The sequence below is a fragment of the Centruroides sculpturatus genome, unplaced genomic scaffold (genome assembly GCF_000671375.1).
Source record: "Centruroides sculpturatus isolate CEXI.00-Female unplaced genomic scaffold, Cexi_2.0 scaffold44, whole genome shotgun sequence".
NCBI classification, from domain to species: domain Eukaryota; kingdom Metazoa; phylum Arthropoda; class Arachnida; order Scorpiones; family Buthidae; genus Centruroides; species Centruroides sculpturatus.
In genome coordinates, this window is record NW_019384307.1 from 984,029 (window position 1) to 1,001,628 (window position 17,600).

The following is a 17,600-nucleotide window of genomic DNA, read 5'->3' on the forward strand; positions in this document are numbered from 1 at the left end:
GGTACGGTCACGGTCCAAGGTGATATCGAACGTTTGAGGTTGCGGGTTCAAGCCCCGTCCCGGGCCAGTTCTTTTATTCCAGAATGTTCTAAATTTATTTATTTAATTATTATTTATTTAATTATTAATTTAATTAAGAGATGGCGCCTAACGCCTACCTCTAATTGTCAAATTACTTAGTTCCAATCATTTAAAATAGCCATATTATAGCCCGATAATTAGGCCATCGTTTGGTGTTGTTATTATCTAAGTTAATATGTCAAATTACAGCCAAAATCAACTAGTAAATGAGCAAGAGTAAGTTTTGGATATTTCATTTTAGTAAAAGACTATACAGCTTCCTATCGTTGGCCATTTACCGGGTGTTTCTGTCTTTGTAAGATTGTGCTTAATTTTCTGATGCACAAGTCAGTTATTTCTAGAATGCATTATCTATCAATAAAACAATATACTTTAAATATACCTGCAAATTACTTCTCATTGGGCTGCAATTTGAAAAAACTGTAGACCTATAAATTTCCACTGTCACTGACTGTGTGTCTGTCCTTCCTTAATTTCAAGAACAGAGTTAGATAGATGAAAGCCGAGACCAGATATGGAAAGCTTAGGGGCAGGAGGCTCCAATTAACTATACGTGAACTCTCAATGTGAACTGGAAGTCATGTTATTTCAATTCAAAAACTCTCTCCTGAAAGAAGTTAGATAGACGATTGGCACAACTCTATTACTAACAGGAAAAGTATGATGTACAGGGGCAAGATACTACTAATTTGAGGTGGAGAGCATATGTTTTAAACTAAATGAATTAAAAATTGCAGCCCGACATTGTGACGACGTCAATAAATAATTGCTCGTTCATTTGAGAAAAATTAGCAGCCATATAAAATAAACTCAAACAGTATATTTGTCCTTGCTTTCCTTTCAACCAGGTGTCGTCATCATAGCTTTCAGACTTTAGCCTTTAAGACTCTCACAGTGTTTTGTTTCTAGATTAATCTTTGTATTTAGTTAAGTTTATTTAAACATTTTTAGGTGTTATTAACCTTCTTTTAACGTTAGGTAAGTAATTGTTTATTAAAATGACGAACGAAATGTAGCAGTATCTCTGTACTCGAACTGTTCCCAACTCAAACAATTCGGCGTTCGAACACAAATTCTGGAAAAAAGTGCTCTGTAAAAAGAAAACGCCCTCGTTTAACTAAAATTAATATTAATGTGTAATACAGTACTTTTAATTGCAATTGTTAGTTAACTATTAATTGGAAATAAATTAGTAATTGATTTAATAAATTTAATAATTTTTCTTATTTTGTTCTTTGTGGACTGTTATGTATCTATAAGTTCTTACAAAATAAATATCTGGCCGTCTTGCCACAGACGTTCTTACATATTTCACTATTTCTGTGTCATCAATGCCACTTTAATCTCCTCTATCAACTCCGCTGTGTTGCCTGCGTCATCACATTTAATCTCGTAATCTAGAAAAAAGCACTCGGGTACCAGATAAAATGTTTTTAATCGTATTATAAATTAAAATATAAGATTATCAAAAATAATAATTTGCTAGTTATTTCAATACAGTTTACAGTACGGGTTGTTGCAAACGTTAATGTTTTCGAGGAGGATCCTTACCCATTCGAGACTCTTAAGAGAACATTTTTTGATTATTTTTAAATCATTTGTCGGTTCGACTTAATAAAATTCGACTAAATCACAGCCTCGTTATTAAATAACTTGTTTATATAAGAACCTGGCATCATTCTATGTTTGATATTTAAGTTTATACGACTTCAAACAATCGATAGAAGCGCGATCGTGTTATAAACAGTCTAGCAGTTTAAGAAAATTTCTTGAATATTTGCCAGACTTTAATTTTTATAAGTTTGCAGAAATAATATATAGCAAGGCATTAACCTGCTGTCATAATAAATTCAGATTTGAACTGATCTGGATTGCCAATATTTCTTGTGGATGGCTTTCCTTATCCCTGACTATGCCAGTCAACATTGCCGGTTGGTTCGTACGTAACATGGCTAATTAGACGGCCTAATTTAATCTTATCTGCATTTGTTGTCTCGTGGTCACCTGTAACGAATATAACTACAACCCTTATATAACCTAAATGTGCCATTTTGCATTAACCAATCAATTAGTTCATCGGTAAGTTGTGTTATTCGTAGAAAAGTCTAATAGTAAACTTATAATGTTTTTCAAAATGATGAGATTCTGAGCATAAACAATTAAAATCAAGTCAAAAATTCAGTCTAATACTTTTATGAAGAATAATTTTTTAGTTTATCTACATTGGATTTACTAGATAAACAGCCTTTCAAACGGAATTTGACCATTTTACATTATCGTAATTGTGTTAATTATTATTCGAGATGTATGTCACGTACACAATTGATAGAGTAACTGTCCGAGTTTTGTCTGTTGTATGCATTCAAATGTCTCATCTGCCTTAAACAAAAATTGCAACTCCACAACACAGAAGGCATTTTGCGTTGTTCAATTTGCAAACTCAGAATCACTCATCATCGTGCAACATGAGTTATCTGCAAGAGATGCAGAATTGCAGTTGTCGCAAGAGGACCGACAACAGGATACACCACAGCAAGCATAGGAAGAATCTGAGTATCGGTTGGATGTGCCATGCAACATGAGGTGCGTGCACTGAGAAATTGTAACGAGCAAACGTGGACAGTTTTCCAATGATAATTAACGTAATTATGATAGTTTAAAATGGTAGCATTCTTTTTGGAAAACCCAATATTATATATCAATTATATTTGTTTTTTTATTATGATCATATTGAGGTTGATGTTTTCATCTATTGCAGGTTGCTCTAAAAGGTACAGAACATCAACGAAAGGGAACAGCAATCAGGATGGATAAATTTTTGCGTAATTGTATTATTCTTCTCCTATTGGCAAGATTAGTACTTTTATGTAAGTTATTTTTTTATTTTTAATAGAAATTTTTATATTCATTATATTCTAAGACAGAGTCGTGGAAACTTACTTGTTTTCCATTTATGGGTTCTTCAATATTTGTGCCAATTCTCCTAATCCATAAGAACAAAAATATGTTTTGTGGTCGACTACCACAAAAGTAATTTATAAGTAAACTGATGAAGCAGTAGCAAAAGCACGAAAGTATTTAGTAAGTAGGAAGGTAATACAAATAACGAGGATATTTTTAATGAAGATTGAGCATAGAAATATTTAGAAGGAACAAGGCAGTATGTTTAGACGGAATAAGGCTTCTTAAACTTGACTTGCGACCCCAAAGGGAGTTGTTTAACCGAGTATGAAGTTTGTGGAAAATTTGACAACAGTAAAATTTCACACAGTGTATTCGTTTTTAATAAATGGTAAAATAATTTGTTTATCAAAGAATTGTTATGGAATAACCAACCTGTTTTATTCTTATTTTATATACATATATACTGAGGATCCATAAAATTTTTTCGGGTAAAAGAGGTGTGAGATCAGCCAGGACGTAGATCTTAGTCTACGACACCTACGGCGCGCGATCGTGAGATCGGCTCTCGTAACGTTTTTTAGGAGGGCGGTAATTTTAGGAAAAGGGGATTTAAGACTGTGAGGTCTTTATCCCAAATTGTCAGGGTCCCGACACCAGTTAATCAATCTTATTACACGCGGATTAACACGCGTATGTGATCTGATCCGGTCACACAATTAAAAGACATTTTTAGTTAAAACGAAATATTAAATTTAATAAAACAAGAAAATAAATCATACAAAAATCTCAATGAACGAGAGATAGAACTACTACAACTAATATACAAATCCGGAGATAATTAAACTTATATTCTACCCTATTCGCTATCGAGAGAGAGCTCACAAAAACGTTATAAACCATACGACCTGTTTCAGATGTCGTTCGTTTTCTTCTCTGTATGCAAGTTCAGTTACTTCTTCGTATGGGAGAACAATACGTGCACACATATAAAAGTATATTTCCTACGTGCAGACTTATTCCGTATGTGACTCGTCTGAGGATGTTGGTCATCAGGAGGGAAACGTATGTGGAGTTTGTATGCTTTCGGATCTCTCGCTGAACTCCTCGAATTCAGACAAGTTCCCTCTATATCTTCTGAATGCTGACCAATCATCGGCCAGTAACTCTTTCGTGAGAACGGATGAAAGGGGGAATGAATGAGGGGTAACCATTTCCCATCTGAGCTGGATTTTAACCAGATAAGGGAAAGTCAGAGGATGTTCTCTTCTGTGAAAGGAAGTAACATCTGTTATCTGGGTTTTTCCCACGTTAAAACAGTATTTTTCTCACAAAAATTAAAGTAATATTTGATGACATTATTTTAACGTAAATAATAAAATATTAATTTAGACCAAGGGGCCTTTCGGGTCTCACAGAGGGTTGCGAATGGAAAACGTTTAAGATGCTCTCTATAGAACAAATTAAAACAAAATCCAGAGGAGGAGGAGTATTAAACAAGAACAGGATTAAAAAATATACTTTGAGTGTATGGAAAATTAATATTATTTAAACAGTTATACTTCTGATGACGATCCATAAGCTTGAAAATGCTAGGATTTGTGTGTTTTATAAAGGTTACCGCAACAAAATCTAATTTGTTATGCATAGAAAAATGTTTTATTTTTGGAGTCTATGATAATTGACTGTAGTAAACAATATAAATTTGAACAAAATAAAGTTTAATAACTTTAATAAATACAGTGGAGCCTCGTACTTTGAATTTCATTTGTTCCCAGAAGACCGTTCGAAGTTCAAAACCATTTTTTTCCCATTAGAAATAATGGAAAACTAGTTAATCCTTTACCAGACCCTAAACAATGATTCCTTTACCAGGCTGTTAAGGTTAAATAATTACTAAGTAATTTGGTAGGGAATAGGTGGTTAGGTTTCCATCTGTTGTTAAAATTGATTTATATGGTTATATCTAAATTAATTAGTCTGAAAGCGAAAACTTCATGGAGGAACGTGTCAACAACAACGGGACAACAAGTCTGCATGGTAAGCGAGAGCTGCAGGTTTGAGTCCCACTCCAAGTCAATCTTTTATCGGAATGTGGTATACGAAGATCGTCAAAAATATTGAAACTCTTAAGACAAAAATTTCTCGTGTGATCAACATATCCAAGAATAAATTGCAGCATACGTTGAAGAGATTTGAAGTGTGTTTGAATTCTATTAACGTTGCGATCATTCTGTCCGTGTTCATTTGAATTCCCAGAGTATTGTTTATACACTCACATAGTAATTCTCTTTTCTCATCTCTTCTTCTAAGAGTAATATAAATTTAAGGCATATTATAAAAACTTGAATGACCACAATGTTTCAAATGATTCTATGAAAAATTTGTTACTAGGGCTGAAGTTTCCAATGTGTTTCTCCAGCAAAACAGAATAAAGTTGGAGATTGGTCTTAATTTTCTTTTGTATTTATATTAATCAATTAATGATGATAATTACAAACACATTTTTTTTTATTTTGTCACTAGCCGATGATATAGGAATGACGATTGTTCCCTCCGGATATATTGTTAGAAGAGTGAACGACGAATTGAACTTAACTTGCAGGGTTAAAACCGAGGATAAAGTACACAAGTAAGTTTTTATTTAAGTTTCCTTTGTCAGCATTTTTTTTCTTGTAATTATCAAACTTCTATTACGTTATCACTCTTTCAAAACAGTTGAGAGAAATTTTAACTGTGTTAACATTTATTGTAGATTTCTACCAGTATGGATGCTGCCTATTAAAGTCGGATCTGATAAGTCGAGGATTACTATTTATAAAACTTATAATGAGATATCAGTTAACATTCAAGACTTACAGGAAGAGGACAGCGGTGTATATTCCTGCGAGGTTAACAGCACCGGTATAGTTCTCAACCACAACGTTAGAGTTTTTGTTAAAGCGGGCAAAGAAAAATGTTCAGAACAATTCTTTCCCTGCGGCGGAGGAATATGCATTCCTCGTCGTTACGTGTGCGACGGATTTGCCGATTGTCCGAGCAAAGCAGACGAGTCTACTCACGAATGTGGTAAGTGCAATGTCTTATTTGCAGTTACTGTTGATATTTCTGTAGTAATTATTACTATACTATTTTTTTTTAATTAGGGCAGGATCCCTGTGAAGGAAAGATATTATGCGACGATGGTCGTTGCATTCCAAAGCAAAAGTGTTGCGATCACACGCTTGATCCCGATTGTCCCATAGTTTATACTATACCATGTTGTCACAAATATATAAATCAAGGTATTATATTTTTATGTATTTTCAATAAACTTACATTCATTGGCAAAGAAAGTTACATGCAAAGAATTATCCACTTACTGCAAAACAGAGCGTATTTACAGTTGGTTTGTCATTGCACTCGGGTAAGCATGCCAAAGTGCCTTAAAATTGCTGTCATCATTGTGTTTGCACTAATAAAGTTTTATTCAATTTCAATATCTCCTTCACAGTGTATAACTTTTCTGTCAATGAGCGTATGTAATGTGACAGCTGGAGATTATAAGCATAGCAGTTGTTTTTACACACACATGTTTATTTCTCTGCGTTAATATAATTAGTTCCTTATTACACCCGCAATCCTTTTTTCCGTTCATCCCATTTTTTATGCAGGTTTCTGCTTTTAATAAGCCTCTCCAGACTGTTAGATACTTTACGTATTATTTATTCAGTTTTTCTCTAGTGTCTCTATTTGTCACATTCCTACATCTTGGATTTTCGTTTAAATTATTCAATGTTTTCTGAGTTTAAAGGAAATATACTTATTTTCCAGATTATATCGGATCGCCAACAAGTTCCGTGCAACAGCACCATTATAGTGATATCAATTTTCTTCAAAGTACTATATACACAATAGTGAGTTGTGCAATTGCTTTTATTTTTATTACGACAATAATGGTCGTGGCCATATGTCGCATCCACATGCGCCGTTCCGTCATGTCTCTTTCTTCTCGGAGAAATCCTATAGGAAACAATAGAAGACTTCTCAGGTGGCCGTGGTATCTGGGACGTCTACGTCGAAGAGGAAACGTACGTGTTTTTAATTGCAGTTGCATTTAATTTTTTTTTTTTTGTTTGCGTTGTTCTGAAAATCATTTTAATTCCAGGAAAATTCTGAAAATCCCTGGCAAACAAGATGTCAAATAGTGTACCCTAATTTAGAAAATGAAGAGACTTTGTTAGATACTCATCAGTATCGTACACAGATAGTTCCTTATTCATGCTCGCTTTCCACTCATGGCAGCTTTATTGTGACATATAGTAACTCGGATGGTGTACAGTTAGTAGAACACTTACCGAAACCTCCACCTTATACTGAATCGTCCGATTCGACTGTGCATCTGTCTCCATTCTCGACGAATGGCATTCCTCCTCCACCTTATCGAAGTGTAGAAGATTTACCCGCGATTAACGGATCGCAATCGACTCTGAGTCCTCCGGAAATCAATTCAACGGAAAACGATCAGGTTATCGTCGTTCACATGACGTCATCTAATGTTCCATCTTTAAGGTTAGAAGAAACACTTTAATGCCAATAATGAAACGTTGCCTTAAATATTATTCAATCATAAATCAATACTATAGTTTTTATACAATAGTGTATAATTTTTGTAAAGGAGAGAACGTATCCGAACAGCTTCCATATTTTAATAGGAGAAAAAATATATATACTTTAATTATCAAAAATATTTAATATATCTGTAATATGTCACATCTTAGATCTGATTTAGATTGTTGTGTTTAATATTTTTCTATATATATATATGTGTATAAATATTTACCAGACTCTCTTAATTATAAAATATGCAGCTTTGTGATATTCTTTTGATGAGAAACCAAACCTGCATTCGTAATTTTAAGGCAGTTCCTCACGTTTGGTATTTGCCAATTGCCAAATAATTGCCAAATTGTCCACGCTACTTGTTATTGGCCAGATGTTTGCTCGGCATTCAGCAAATATCAAATGCAGGGACCGCGTTTAAGGAAAATATGTTTGCAGGATTGAAAATGTCAGTTGATTCACACATTCTGTCTGTGATCATTTAGTAACACCGAGATCTATCTCTTTATACTTCAAACAATTAATAGGAACTTTGTAGTCTTTGTTCCTGTCAAACCATACTTTAAAATTAATTTTGGGGAGTAAATAATTAATTCATAGTAGTTATTAACTAGCATTATTACGCGAACATCTTTAAAATCACACATACACAAAAGGGCAGCAAGACTTGTTGATAAAATTTCAAAAACTAATTCACTAATTCATTCTTAGATAAATTATTAACAAAATATATTTTGATAATACGAGAATTTAAGTATTTTTGCATAGTTTGAAAGCTATTTTCTCCACACAAATCTTTAAAGATCTGTCAAATCGACTCAAATATTTACTAATTACACCCAATTGTCTATATTTGTTGTTTATTTGTAAACTTGATCTTATTATTTATACTGTACCTGAACAGATTAATTTATCAATTTGTTTGTTCAATCTGAAGATAGTCTTGAAGAATGTATATATACATAAATATATTTCACTGATTTCGTTATAAGTCGAACATTCTAACATTAAAATATTTTCATTAAACTTACATTTAAATACTGGGAGTTACAGTGTAGTGCTGAAAATCTGGGCTAATTAGCATTCTAAGTATTGTAACCTTCAAATAAACTGTAATTCTATTTTAGATGTTTTAAGTTCAAGCCATTAGGAATGTAAGAATACTTACAAAGATTCAAAAAATATAATTTATAGTATAACTGTAAGCAAATATACTAATTATAAGGCGGAAAGAACATAATGAAATTACCACCGAAAAGGTTCGTCTGGATTCTACTGTCAAAAAATTGATATTAAATCCATTTTTCATAGCAGAATCCAGATTTTTAAACCTCCAGGTTTTCAGCACTTCACCGTAATTCTATTTATTCATATAAGAATCTCTTGTATTATAGAATGCGTACAAAAACTAATTTCATCGCCTCTTGATCATTCATTGATCACTTTCTTTTTGTAAATTTTTGCACTTGCATTTAAAAAATCTTTGTGCCAAGCAAGCTTACTTTATTTTTCAAAACGTTTGATACATTTTCCAAACTCCAGCGTGCCATCTCTCTTCCAAAAAAAGTCATAGTTCAAATATTGTCTCGCTCACATCATTATGCAAAGAAAATATCTCTCGTCAAGTCTTAGTAGATAGATTTTGTATCGCACGACTTTAGCGTCATTGCTCGGCAATTAAAACACTGATCGGCAAAAGTCCTCTATTTTAAATTATTTATGGCAATTTTGTGTTGTATATAGTGCAATTTAAAAGAGGTGTTCTGTCTCGTGCAGTTTCTCGTATCGATCGAATATGCAATATACATCAAAATGTTAACTCATTGGCTTATTTTTTTCTTTATTTAAATTAATATATGATTGCCTTTATCTTTATAATATATAAATTTTGTAACGTTGGATGGGTTTAAGAGCATATTTATTGATTTTAATAGTTTAAATCGGTTCAGAATGAAAACAAATTTCTAGATATAAAATAAGTAATGAGAAAGGCAAATTAACATTGTTAATTTAACAATATTTTGACATTTTTCCAATTAATACGGATTTAAGTTTTATTTACAAAGAGGAAAAATGTTATTTAGTTGATGTTAATGATGTTTCTAATAAACTAGACACACAAACTAAGATTTAAATATGTTATCAATGCAGACTTAAGTTTAAGCCACTTATCTGCGAGTGAATAGTCATAAAATTAGCCTTGAAAATGCTCTTTATATGTAAGTTTTCTCTGCATTTATTGAACTGTTTATGTGGTTATGAATGTAAAATAGTTATTATTTTCGAATAATCAAAGTAATGCACATAAAATAATAATTTATTATTATTATTTTTAATTTTCAAATACACAATTTTTTACATACAGTAATCTTCTATGCACTTTAATCATTACATAGCATCAACCCGTGTAATAAAATTGTAGTCATTGCTACTAGAATCTGGATATGGATTTGTTTTCTCAATCATTTTCCGTTCCTCCTCTACACTTTTGACTCGTTACAGGTAGGTCCAAGCTCATTATGTAGCCTTCGTGCGATGGTGCCTTCCTCGCGTTAACTAATCAATTAGTCGTAGCGACTCGTTAATAATTTACATAAAGTTTACAATAATAAAATCTCTAGAAGCAATAAAATTAGACGTAAAAATAAATTTTAACTTGCAATTTTCTCACTTTACTTGCGTGTAATTAAGCCAATGAGTTAATATGTAACATAGGAATTTTCAAATTTTAGTGTATTTCAAATGTATATAAAATGACATATCATTTTAGATGAGATATAATTGGGTTGTTCGAATAGGACTATTATTATTATAGTTATATCTGTAAAGTGTTGAAGTCTGTATTTTAAAACGATTGATTTAAAATCTGTTGTACTATTATCTATTGCAGTTTCTCTTTCGATGCAATAAATACAATTCTGTGATTGTAGATTAACAGGAACATATCGTAACATTTCGGATATTTCTCGATAATTTCTTCGGATTTCACGACAGCTAATTTAAAATCTTAATGAAGTACTTATTTGTTTAAAGGTCAGATTTAATTCGTACGAATGACGGCTTCTGTTTTACCATTTCTGATTCTCTAGAAATCTTTTCATACTCTTCATTTTACTCAATACTTGGTGATAAGTACAATTTCTACACGAAATATAGAGCTACGACTGAACAAATTACTAGCCTTCGAGGGAAGCTTTATTAATACTTTTTTGGCAATATGCTATTATCTGAAGTCTATTGGAAAATTTTTCTCTCGTTTGTGCTCGAGGAAATTGTTACAGTTGGTACAACTTCTGGTCAAAAGTATGGAGTATGTCGTTCAATTTGGCTCAGTTTTAAAACACAGACATTAAATAATTTATTCTTTTTAAGGCACTCTGATAGAAACTTTTTATTTGGTTTTCTCCAAACTTTGCTACCATTGTTATCTCTGTATTCCATGCAAATATGTGACTCATTGGTGAACATAACTTGTTTTCAATGCATCAAATCCCACTTCTAGTAGGTTTTTGCCTGTTTCAGATGTAGTTTTTTTTATGCTTCTCGGTCAGATATGATTTATGCTTTGCTTTTCTTGATATATATCCAGTTTGTTTAACCTTCTATGAGTTGTTTTTTCAGATACATCTGTCCCATATTCTTTCCATTTAGCATTTATCTCTCTGGATGACATAAATCTTCCTCCTCTAATGATTTTGATGTGATTTCTGTCTTCTCGTGCCATAGTTATGCAGGGGCGTCCACATCTACATTAATTGGAGACAGTTCCCTGCGCTTTATATTTAGCTATAGTTTTAGACACTGCAGTTTGCAAAACGTATACAATGTACTCAATTATCTGATGCTTTTTTTTACCATGCTTGTAATATGAAATTATTAACTTTCTTTGCATCACTCAATTCTGGTGTTTTTGGCATAGTTTTAGAATGCAAACGTTAAATATATTTTTTTAAACTTTCCTTCAAAACGTTGTGATGCAGGAATTTCTAACATCATTTAGTACTTTTGACCAGGGGTTGTACTTTCTTAACGGGTGTACTGTAGAATTACTTAAATACAGTCAATATGACTGAGGTTGCCTCAGCTAGTATTTATTTTCTGCTTTATTATTTGTTTATTTTGAAGTTTAAGTTCGCTACTTGTTCATATTTGTTGCTTCTCTCAGAACATTCAAAATTATCGTAATGAATTTTGCTTATTGTGATCATAAATGGCAGTTATCATTCATAAAACGTCATCAAAATTATTAAATCTCTATTGCTTTTATAAAAATTATTCATACAAAACAGTTTATCACAATTAATACTTTAATTTTGTGCTAAATCTTGCTTGATTTTGCTGTGTTATGAAAGTTATACAGTGAGAAAGTAATTAATTTGTTAAATTTTCTTGTAAAAATGATTTTTCAGTTAGCTTTTGAGAGTATCTTCTATTTGAAATATAAAAACAAAGACAGTATTGATGCTCAGGCAGCTGAATGTCAGTAAACACTATCACTTGAATACCGTTAACAACATTTAAGTGATTACAATGAGCATAATTTTATGAATTGTTTCATTACAACTCAAATACATGGTGGCCCAACAGTCAGTCATTGTAAAGACATTACTCAAACGCATTATTGCTTACAAAGTTTAACTTGTTAAATATGCTTAACTGATTTTTGAGCCACCCTTTATATCATTAACGGCTATATCCATAGAAAATAGATAATAAAACAGATAACGATGATTAGATAACCGGGCTTTTCTATTACCCAGCATTTATAAATTGCTTATGCACAACATATTATTGCAATCAAACTGCATTCGGAATTAAATAAAGTAACACACTCGGGCCGTAAAATACCCGCGAAAGCGCGCGTTACTCGTTTGGTTTTAAACAGATATTTATTTTTAATATCTCGTTGCATTCGCCTATAAATTTTAAACTTTAAAACAGGCAGCATCATTCACAGGTAGCTTTGTAGGAATTAATTACAAGTAATAATTACAACACAGTTTTTCAGAAGTTAAAATATTGACTTATACGTCGCACTTGAATATAAACTAAATAATCAATTATGTCATATTTTGGTAGCTCAAATACACTCGTGTTAGGTCAGAAAGATGGCCGGTGACTTGGCATTTAACATGTATAGATTCTATGTAAACAATTTCTTCATGCTTAATCAAATTTCAGTCTTTGGTACATGATATAAACAACATTTTGCTCCATCTTTTGGTTTAGAACATAGAAATTAATTTTACACGGGCACTCTGTTTCTTCTCGGTAATTTATTGTAAATTGTATACAGATTTACTATAGCGTAACTCCATATTTTACAAATAGATTGTACCATTAACTAAATTTATTTATACCCTGCTGAAATAGTTAATAAAGCAGAAAGGAAAGAAAGGATTTACAAAAATTTATCGATCGGTTAATTCGAACGACTCGGTATCTTAGCTCTAACACGTTCATTACTATTAGTAATTGTCGAAAATAGCAATAATGTCGTAGTCGAACCTGGAATGTTAAGTCCATTGTGAATAGTTTACGCTCTTTAAAGTTTGAAATTTTTATATGTATAGTAAAATATGACATCTAACAAATGACATGTTATTTTGGCATACTTCTACGTCTATTTTTGGAATCGTTTTAAAGTAAACGCGTTTTTTCATCAGTAATTTAGAATGGAGATTAGTTGTAAAATGGCGTTAAGTACGGTCGGATTTTAGCCACTTCACGCCAGTCTTCCCTCGTCTTTGGCTTAGATTTGATTTTTTTTTTTTTTGTATTCGGCCGTGACGGGTATCTTGCCTGTTAATATTTGTTTGACCATTTTTTTTAGACACTTGCCGACTTTCTGTAGTATGTAAAATATCAAACGAGTCATTAACTCGCAATAAGTGTTTTTGTTTGTTTGGTCATGTGAAAATAAATGCTTTTGGAAGTTATGAAAAGATAATTTCCGATTGTTCTGTTAAATAAAAAATTTTATATAGAACATTTGTCTGTTTGTTTTATTGTGCTAAAAAAACAAACAGGGACATCCATTGAATGCCATTTGGGAAATTGTACAGCTGTACTTGCAACAAACTTCGTTTGCATGAAGTACAATTACAGGACATCCCTTTCTAGTTCCGAGTGAAGTTTGCCGCAAATACGATTGTGCCGTTAACAAGACTTTCCCGAAAGAAGCGTAACTAACTACCATGCTTCCCGTAGTTCATCTGTGAAATGGTATAATTGTACCTGTGATAAACTTTATTCACCCAGATGTGATTGCAGGACACAGAACAGTGTCTCGTTCTATACCTTAGTGGGAACATGGAGAACATGTTTTAAGACACAAAATATCGTATCTTAAAACATTGTTTTCCTGGTGTAAATGAAGTTTGTTGCATAAATACAGCCATATAATTAATCAAGATTTAATATCTTCGATGTTCGATTGTTTACAGAAGATCTTGGAATTATTTTCGGGCGCTTCGTCTCACTTTGTCGTAAACTTCTGGAAATGCTTCGTTGCAGTTTAACTGCTTTCTGACTTTATCATAAAGAGTATGATCAAACATTCTTCTAAACTCATCCCTGTTCATATATGTTGCAGCGTACAGTAGCTGAAAACTATAATAATGAGTAAGTAAGGATTAAGCAAGCAAATTAAAATCTAGTTTTATACCCTTTAATGCTTCTGACATATTCCTCTAATTTGCGCGTAGTAGTTTTAGCCTGGTAAGAAACCTGGGGTTCTCCAAATACGCCGATGTCGACGTACATCTTTGCAGAATCTCCATCCGGATGAACGAATCCCAAATTTGGTGCTAACAATGCAGGGCATATCCATAATGGATAAATCTATGCACGAGAAATGAGATTATATTTAAATTTCTTACTTTTGCAGTTAATAAGAGTAGAAATAAAATGATTACTTTAACTGTTTCATCAAAAAATTTGATACTTTGGTGAAGAGTGTCCAAAGGAACAAGCATATCTTGAAAAACGTGGTTCTGCTCGTATAAATCATGTAGCAATTCAGCCTCCGTCAATTTCAAAAGTGAAATTTTGATCGGAAGAGTCCAGCCGAGGAGCCAGCGGAAAAGGAAGTGATTTCCAAATGGTATTATGTGCTGAAAGTAATTTTATTGAGAAGTAAATCTCTGAAAGCGGGTAAGTCGTTCTATTAAATTAGCATTTAAATAAAACCATTTTTTACCTGAATTACCCAAAACAAACTTTTAGAATGTCTGTGATAATAATCGACAAGAGGTATAAATTCAATATTGTCTGTTTTTCGTAAGTATGTTTCCACGTGTTTATAAAACCACGGTTTGTACCATTTTCCTATTTTGTTAATCTGTAATATTTTGAAAAAATTTCAGAAGCTGATGCTAATTTTAAGCTTTTTACAACCAGGTAACTGTGTATTTAATCACCTTTTCTTTTTCAACAATATCTGTCATGTCTGCACTCATGACAACACTTCGTTCCTTATCAAACATTAGACACTCCACAAATTCGCTTGCATCTTTGCGCATAGTTTCAAATCTCAGCCTGTTGATTAGTTCCTCAGTGGAAAATGTGGATTTGTAATGAACTCTCACGTATTTTTTTGCTGGGACGATCTGAACTTCCACCGAAACAAGAAACCCTAAAGTTCCGTGAGACCATGGAATGGCATGAAACAGATCTTTGTTCTCTTCCTGAAACCAGATCGGTCACTGAGCCAAATACAAATTTGATTTTGAAATTCTGAACACTTACCGCACTGCATCGGATGACGCTTCCATCTGCCAGGACCATTTCGTATTCGTTACATATCTGCTGAAACAAACCGTAACGATGCGAAGAAGTTTCGATGCCAGTTCCCATAACCAACCCTCCTGAAATTAATAGTCTGAGCAAGTATGAGGGAAAAGACAGAACAAAACCATCTTACCTATTGTCAGATCGTCCAATTCTGGCACCACAGCCAGAGTCCATCCTAGAGGTAACAAATGCGATGTGATCTGCCCCATGGTGACCATTGGCTCTAATCGGACCACCCGTTTCTCTATATCTATGCCAAGGATGTTCTTTAGGTCCACGTCAATTCTGTGCATCGTCGCCTTATACTTGGGTTGATAAAAACTTATGGTCATCCATCCGGGACGATTAGTGCAAAGCTGCTTTTTCCTACCTGATTTATTCCATTCCAGTATCTTCAGAGGGAAAAATAATACCACAGAATGAAATAGTGATACCTATGTGGTTATTTCAAAAATCTTACAGATTATATAGAATGATATACAAGAAGATGAGATTACCATTTGATGCGAGATTCAAATTTTACATGGAGATTTAGGCCATACACTCACTACTTGTTCATCCTATTATCAAACCCATAATTGCTAAAAATACCTCTTAGTGCCCACAGGACAGTTTTAAAAAGCTCTTCTGGACCTCTCCAAATATCCTGTTTAAATGGTTTCTTGATTTAGAGTAAATAGGTGTATGTGGCACAAAGTTAAACCTTCCTCTGTTAGCATGTTAATTGATTTGAGCATAAAGAATGGCATATTTATGGTAGCCATGCCATAGGACCAAATATATGGTGTGATCGGAGTGGAGGTAAATAAGGGCAGGAATCTAGGCATGCGATTAATTGGGTATTCATTGACTTCTGAGTCGTGTAAAATATGGCAAACAAAGGCAGTATTGTTACCAAACTGATTAGTGTACAATGATTGGTTTTTGGCTGCATTAAGAAGAGAAATTGGTGGACATTCGTTTCAGAATGGTGATTCATACTTATCCAAAACATATGCAGTGGTCTGCATCCACAGCCATGTTGGATGTGGATGGTCTCCCCAACCTATACACATCTTGTGTCATTTTGCAACCACCACAGGACTTTGAGCACCATTCCACAATGGTGATTTTGGACATACGTGAATCACTGACGCACTTGCCAATTTTTGTAGTGAATGTCCACTGATTCCTCCTGCAGCCAAAAACAATTATTTCATGCTGATCATGTGTGGATGCAATTGGTAACAATGTTGCCATTGTTTTATGTTTGCCATATTCTATACACAATTCTGAAATAAATGGATACCCAATTAATCACATTCCTATATCCCTGCCTTTATTTATCGCCACTACTGGACACGCTCATTAGCGTACACGCCGCTGCAGTACCCCCAACAGAAACTTTTTGATTAGGCCGTACGAGTTTTGGCACAAAACTATGGTCCTCCCCTTCTGAGAGTGTTCATTCCGAACATTCCTTTTTAGTCTATACGGGCAGATGAGGGAGGTAATTCAATCCAGCCCCTATTTCTCAGGACAAATCGATAATTTGGATCGGATTTGAACCACCGTATTACACCCTCATTCAATCGCCCATAGAAGAAACACTGAAACAATCTCTCAATAAAACAGATTGACTTACCTGTTTCTGAACATATCTGACGTTTTCTTCGTGACTTTTCTTAGAGTCTCGATAGTGGAACGCAATCCAATTTCTGACAAAGAGAAACACTTTGTAAACAACAGAAATTGGTAACAGAACGAGTACAAACAGCCATCTGTAATTGACGATCAAGTGTTGCAGCAAATCCTTCATGTCTGCAACTGAAAAAACAAATCACTTATCGATGCCCGTCTGCTAAACACGTGATCTGATAAGACAGGAAGGAGACGACAGATGAAGGTCAGATTTTTTTTAGATTAAGTGCAGTATCTTAGTTACAGTTGTTAAAAAGCGAGCTTAATATAAACACACATAAAAACCTTTATGTGTGTTTATATTAAGCTTTATATGTGTTTAAAAAAGCGAGCTTATCGAAGATGGTAACATGGAAAAAACAAATTGGCTGTTACGATGTTTTAGGTTATATCGTGTATTTTATCGTTAATTAAGCACTTCAAAATGCATTTTCTCGTTACGTCTGGTGTTTGTGCATGCGAATTCTTCAAAGCTTATGGCTTGGATATAACTAAATGTTTTTCCAGTTGTACTTGGAAGTGTGTATCTTGCAACTCTAATG

At 33.3% G+C, this 17,600-nt stretch overlaps 2 protein-coding genes across 2 annotated transcripts in view; one reads left to right on the forward strand and one right to left on the reverse strand.

The window, feature by feature from the left end:
* Positions 1–9,536, forward strand: part of LOC111619658 (low-density lipoprotein receptor class A domain-containing protein 3-like) — a 33,142-nt gene extending 23,606 nt beyond the window's left edge. The window contains exons 2-7 of the mRNA XM_023361428.1: positions 2,840–2,948; positions 5,509–5,614; positions 5,738–6,051; positions 6,129–6,266; positions 6,796–7,052; positions 7,130–9,536. Coding sequence (XP_023217196.1) covers positions 2,888–2,948; positions 5,509–5,614; positions 5,738–6,051; positions 6,129–6,266; positions 6,796–7,052; positions 7,130–7,552 — 1,299 coding nt within the window. The 5' untranslated portion in view covers positions 2,840–2,887 and the 3' untranslated portion in view covers positions 7,553–9,536. The remainder of the gene's footprint in view (positions 1–2,839; positions 2,949–5,508; positions 5,615–5,737; positions 6,052–6,128; positions 6,267–6,795; positions 7,053–7,129) is intronic.
* Positions 9,537–13,574: 4,038 nt separating this feature from the next.
* LOC111619650 (delta(24)-sterol reductase-like) lies at positions 13,575–17,208 on the reverse strand. The gene is made up of 8 exons (XM_023361415.1): positions 17,003–17,208; positions 15,509–15,770; positions 15,334–15,452; positions 15,006–15,272; positions 14,786–14,926; positions 14,502–14,699; positions 14,252–14,427; positions 13,575–14,196 (listed from the first exon to the last, which is right to left on the reverse strand). The coding sequence occupies exons 1-8, from the start codon at positions 17,174–17,176 to the stop codon at positions 14,043–14,045; spliced, it is 1,491 nt and encodes a 496-aa protein (XP_023217183.1). The 5' UTR covers positions 17,177–17,208; the 3' UTR covers positions 13,575–14,042.
* Between the last annotated feature and the right edge of the window lie 392 nt (positions 17,209–17,600).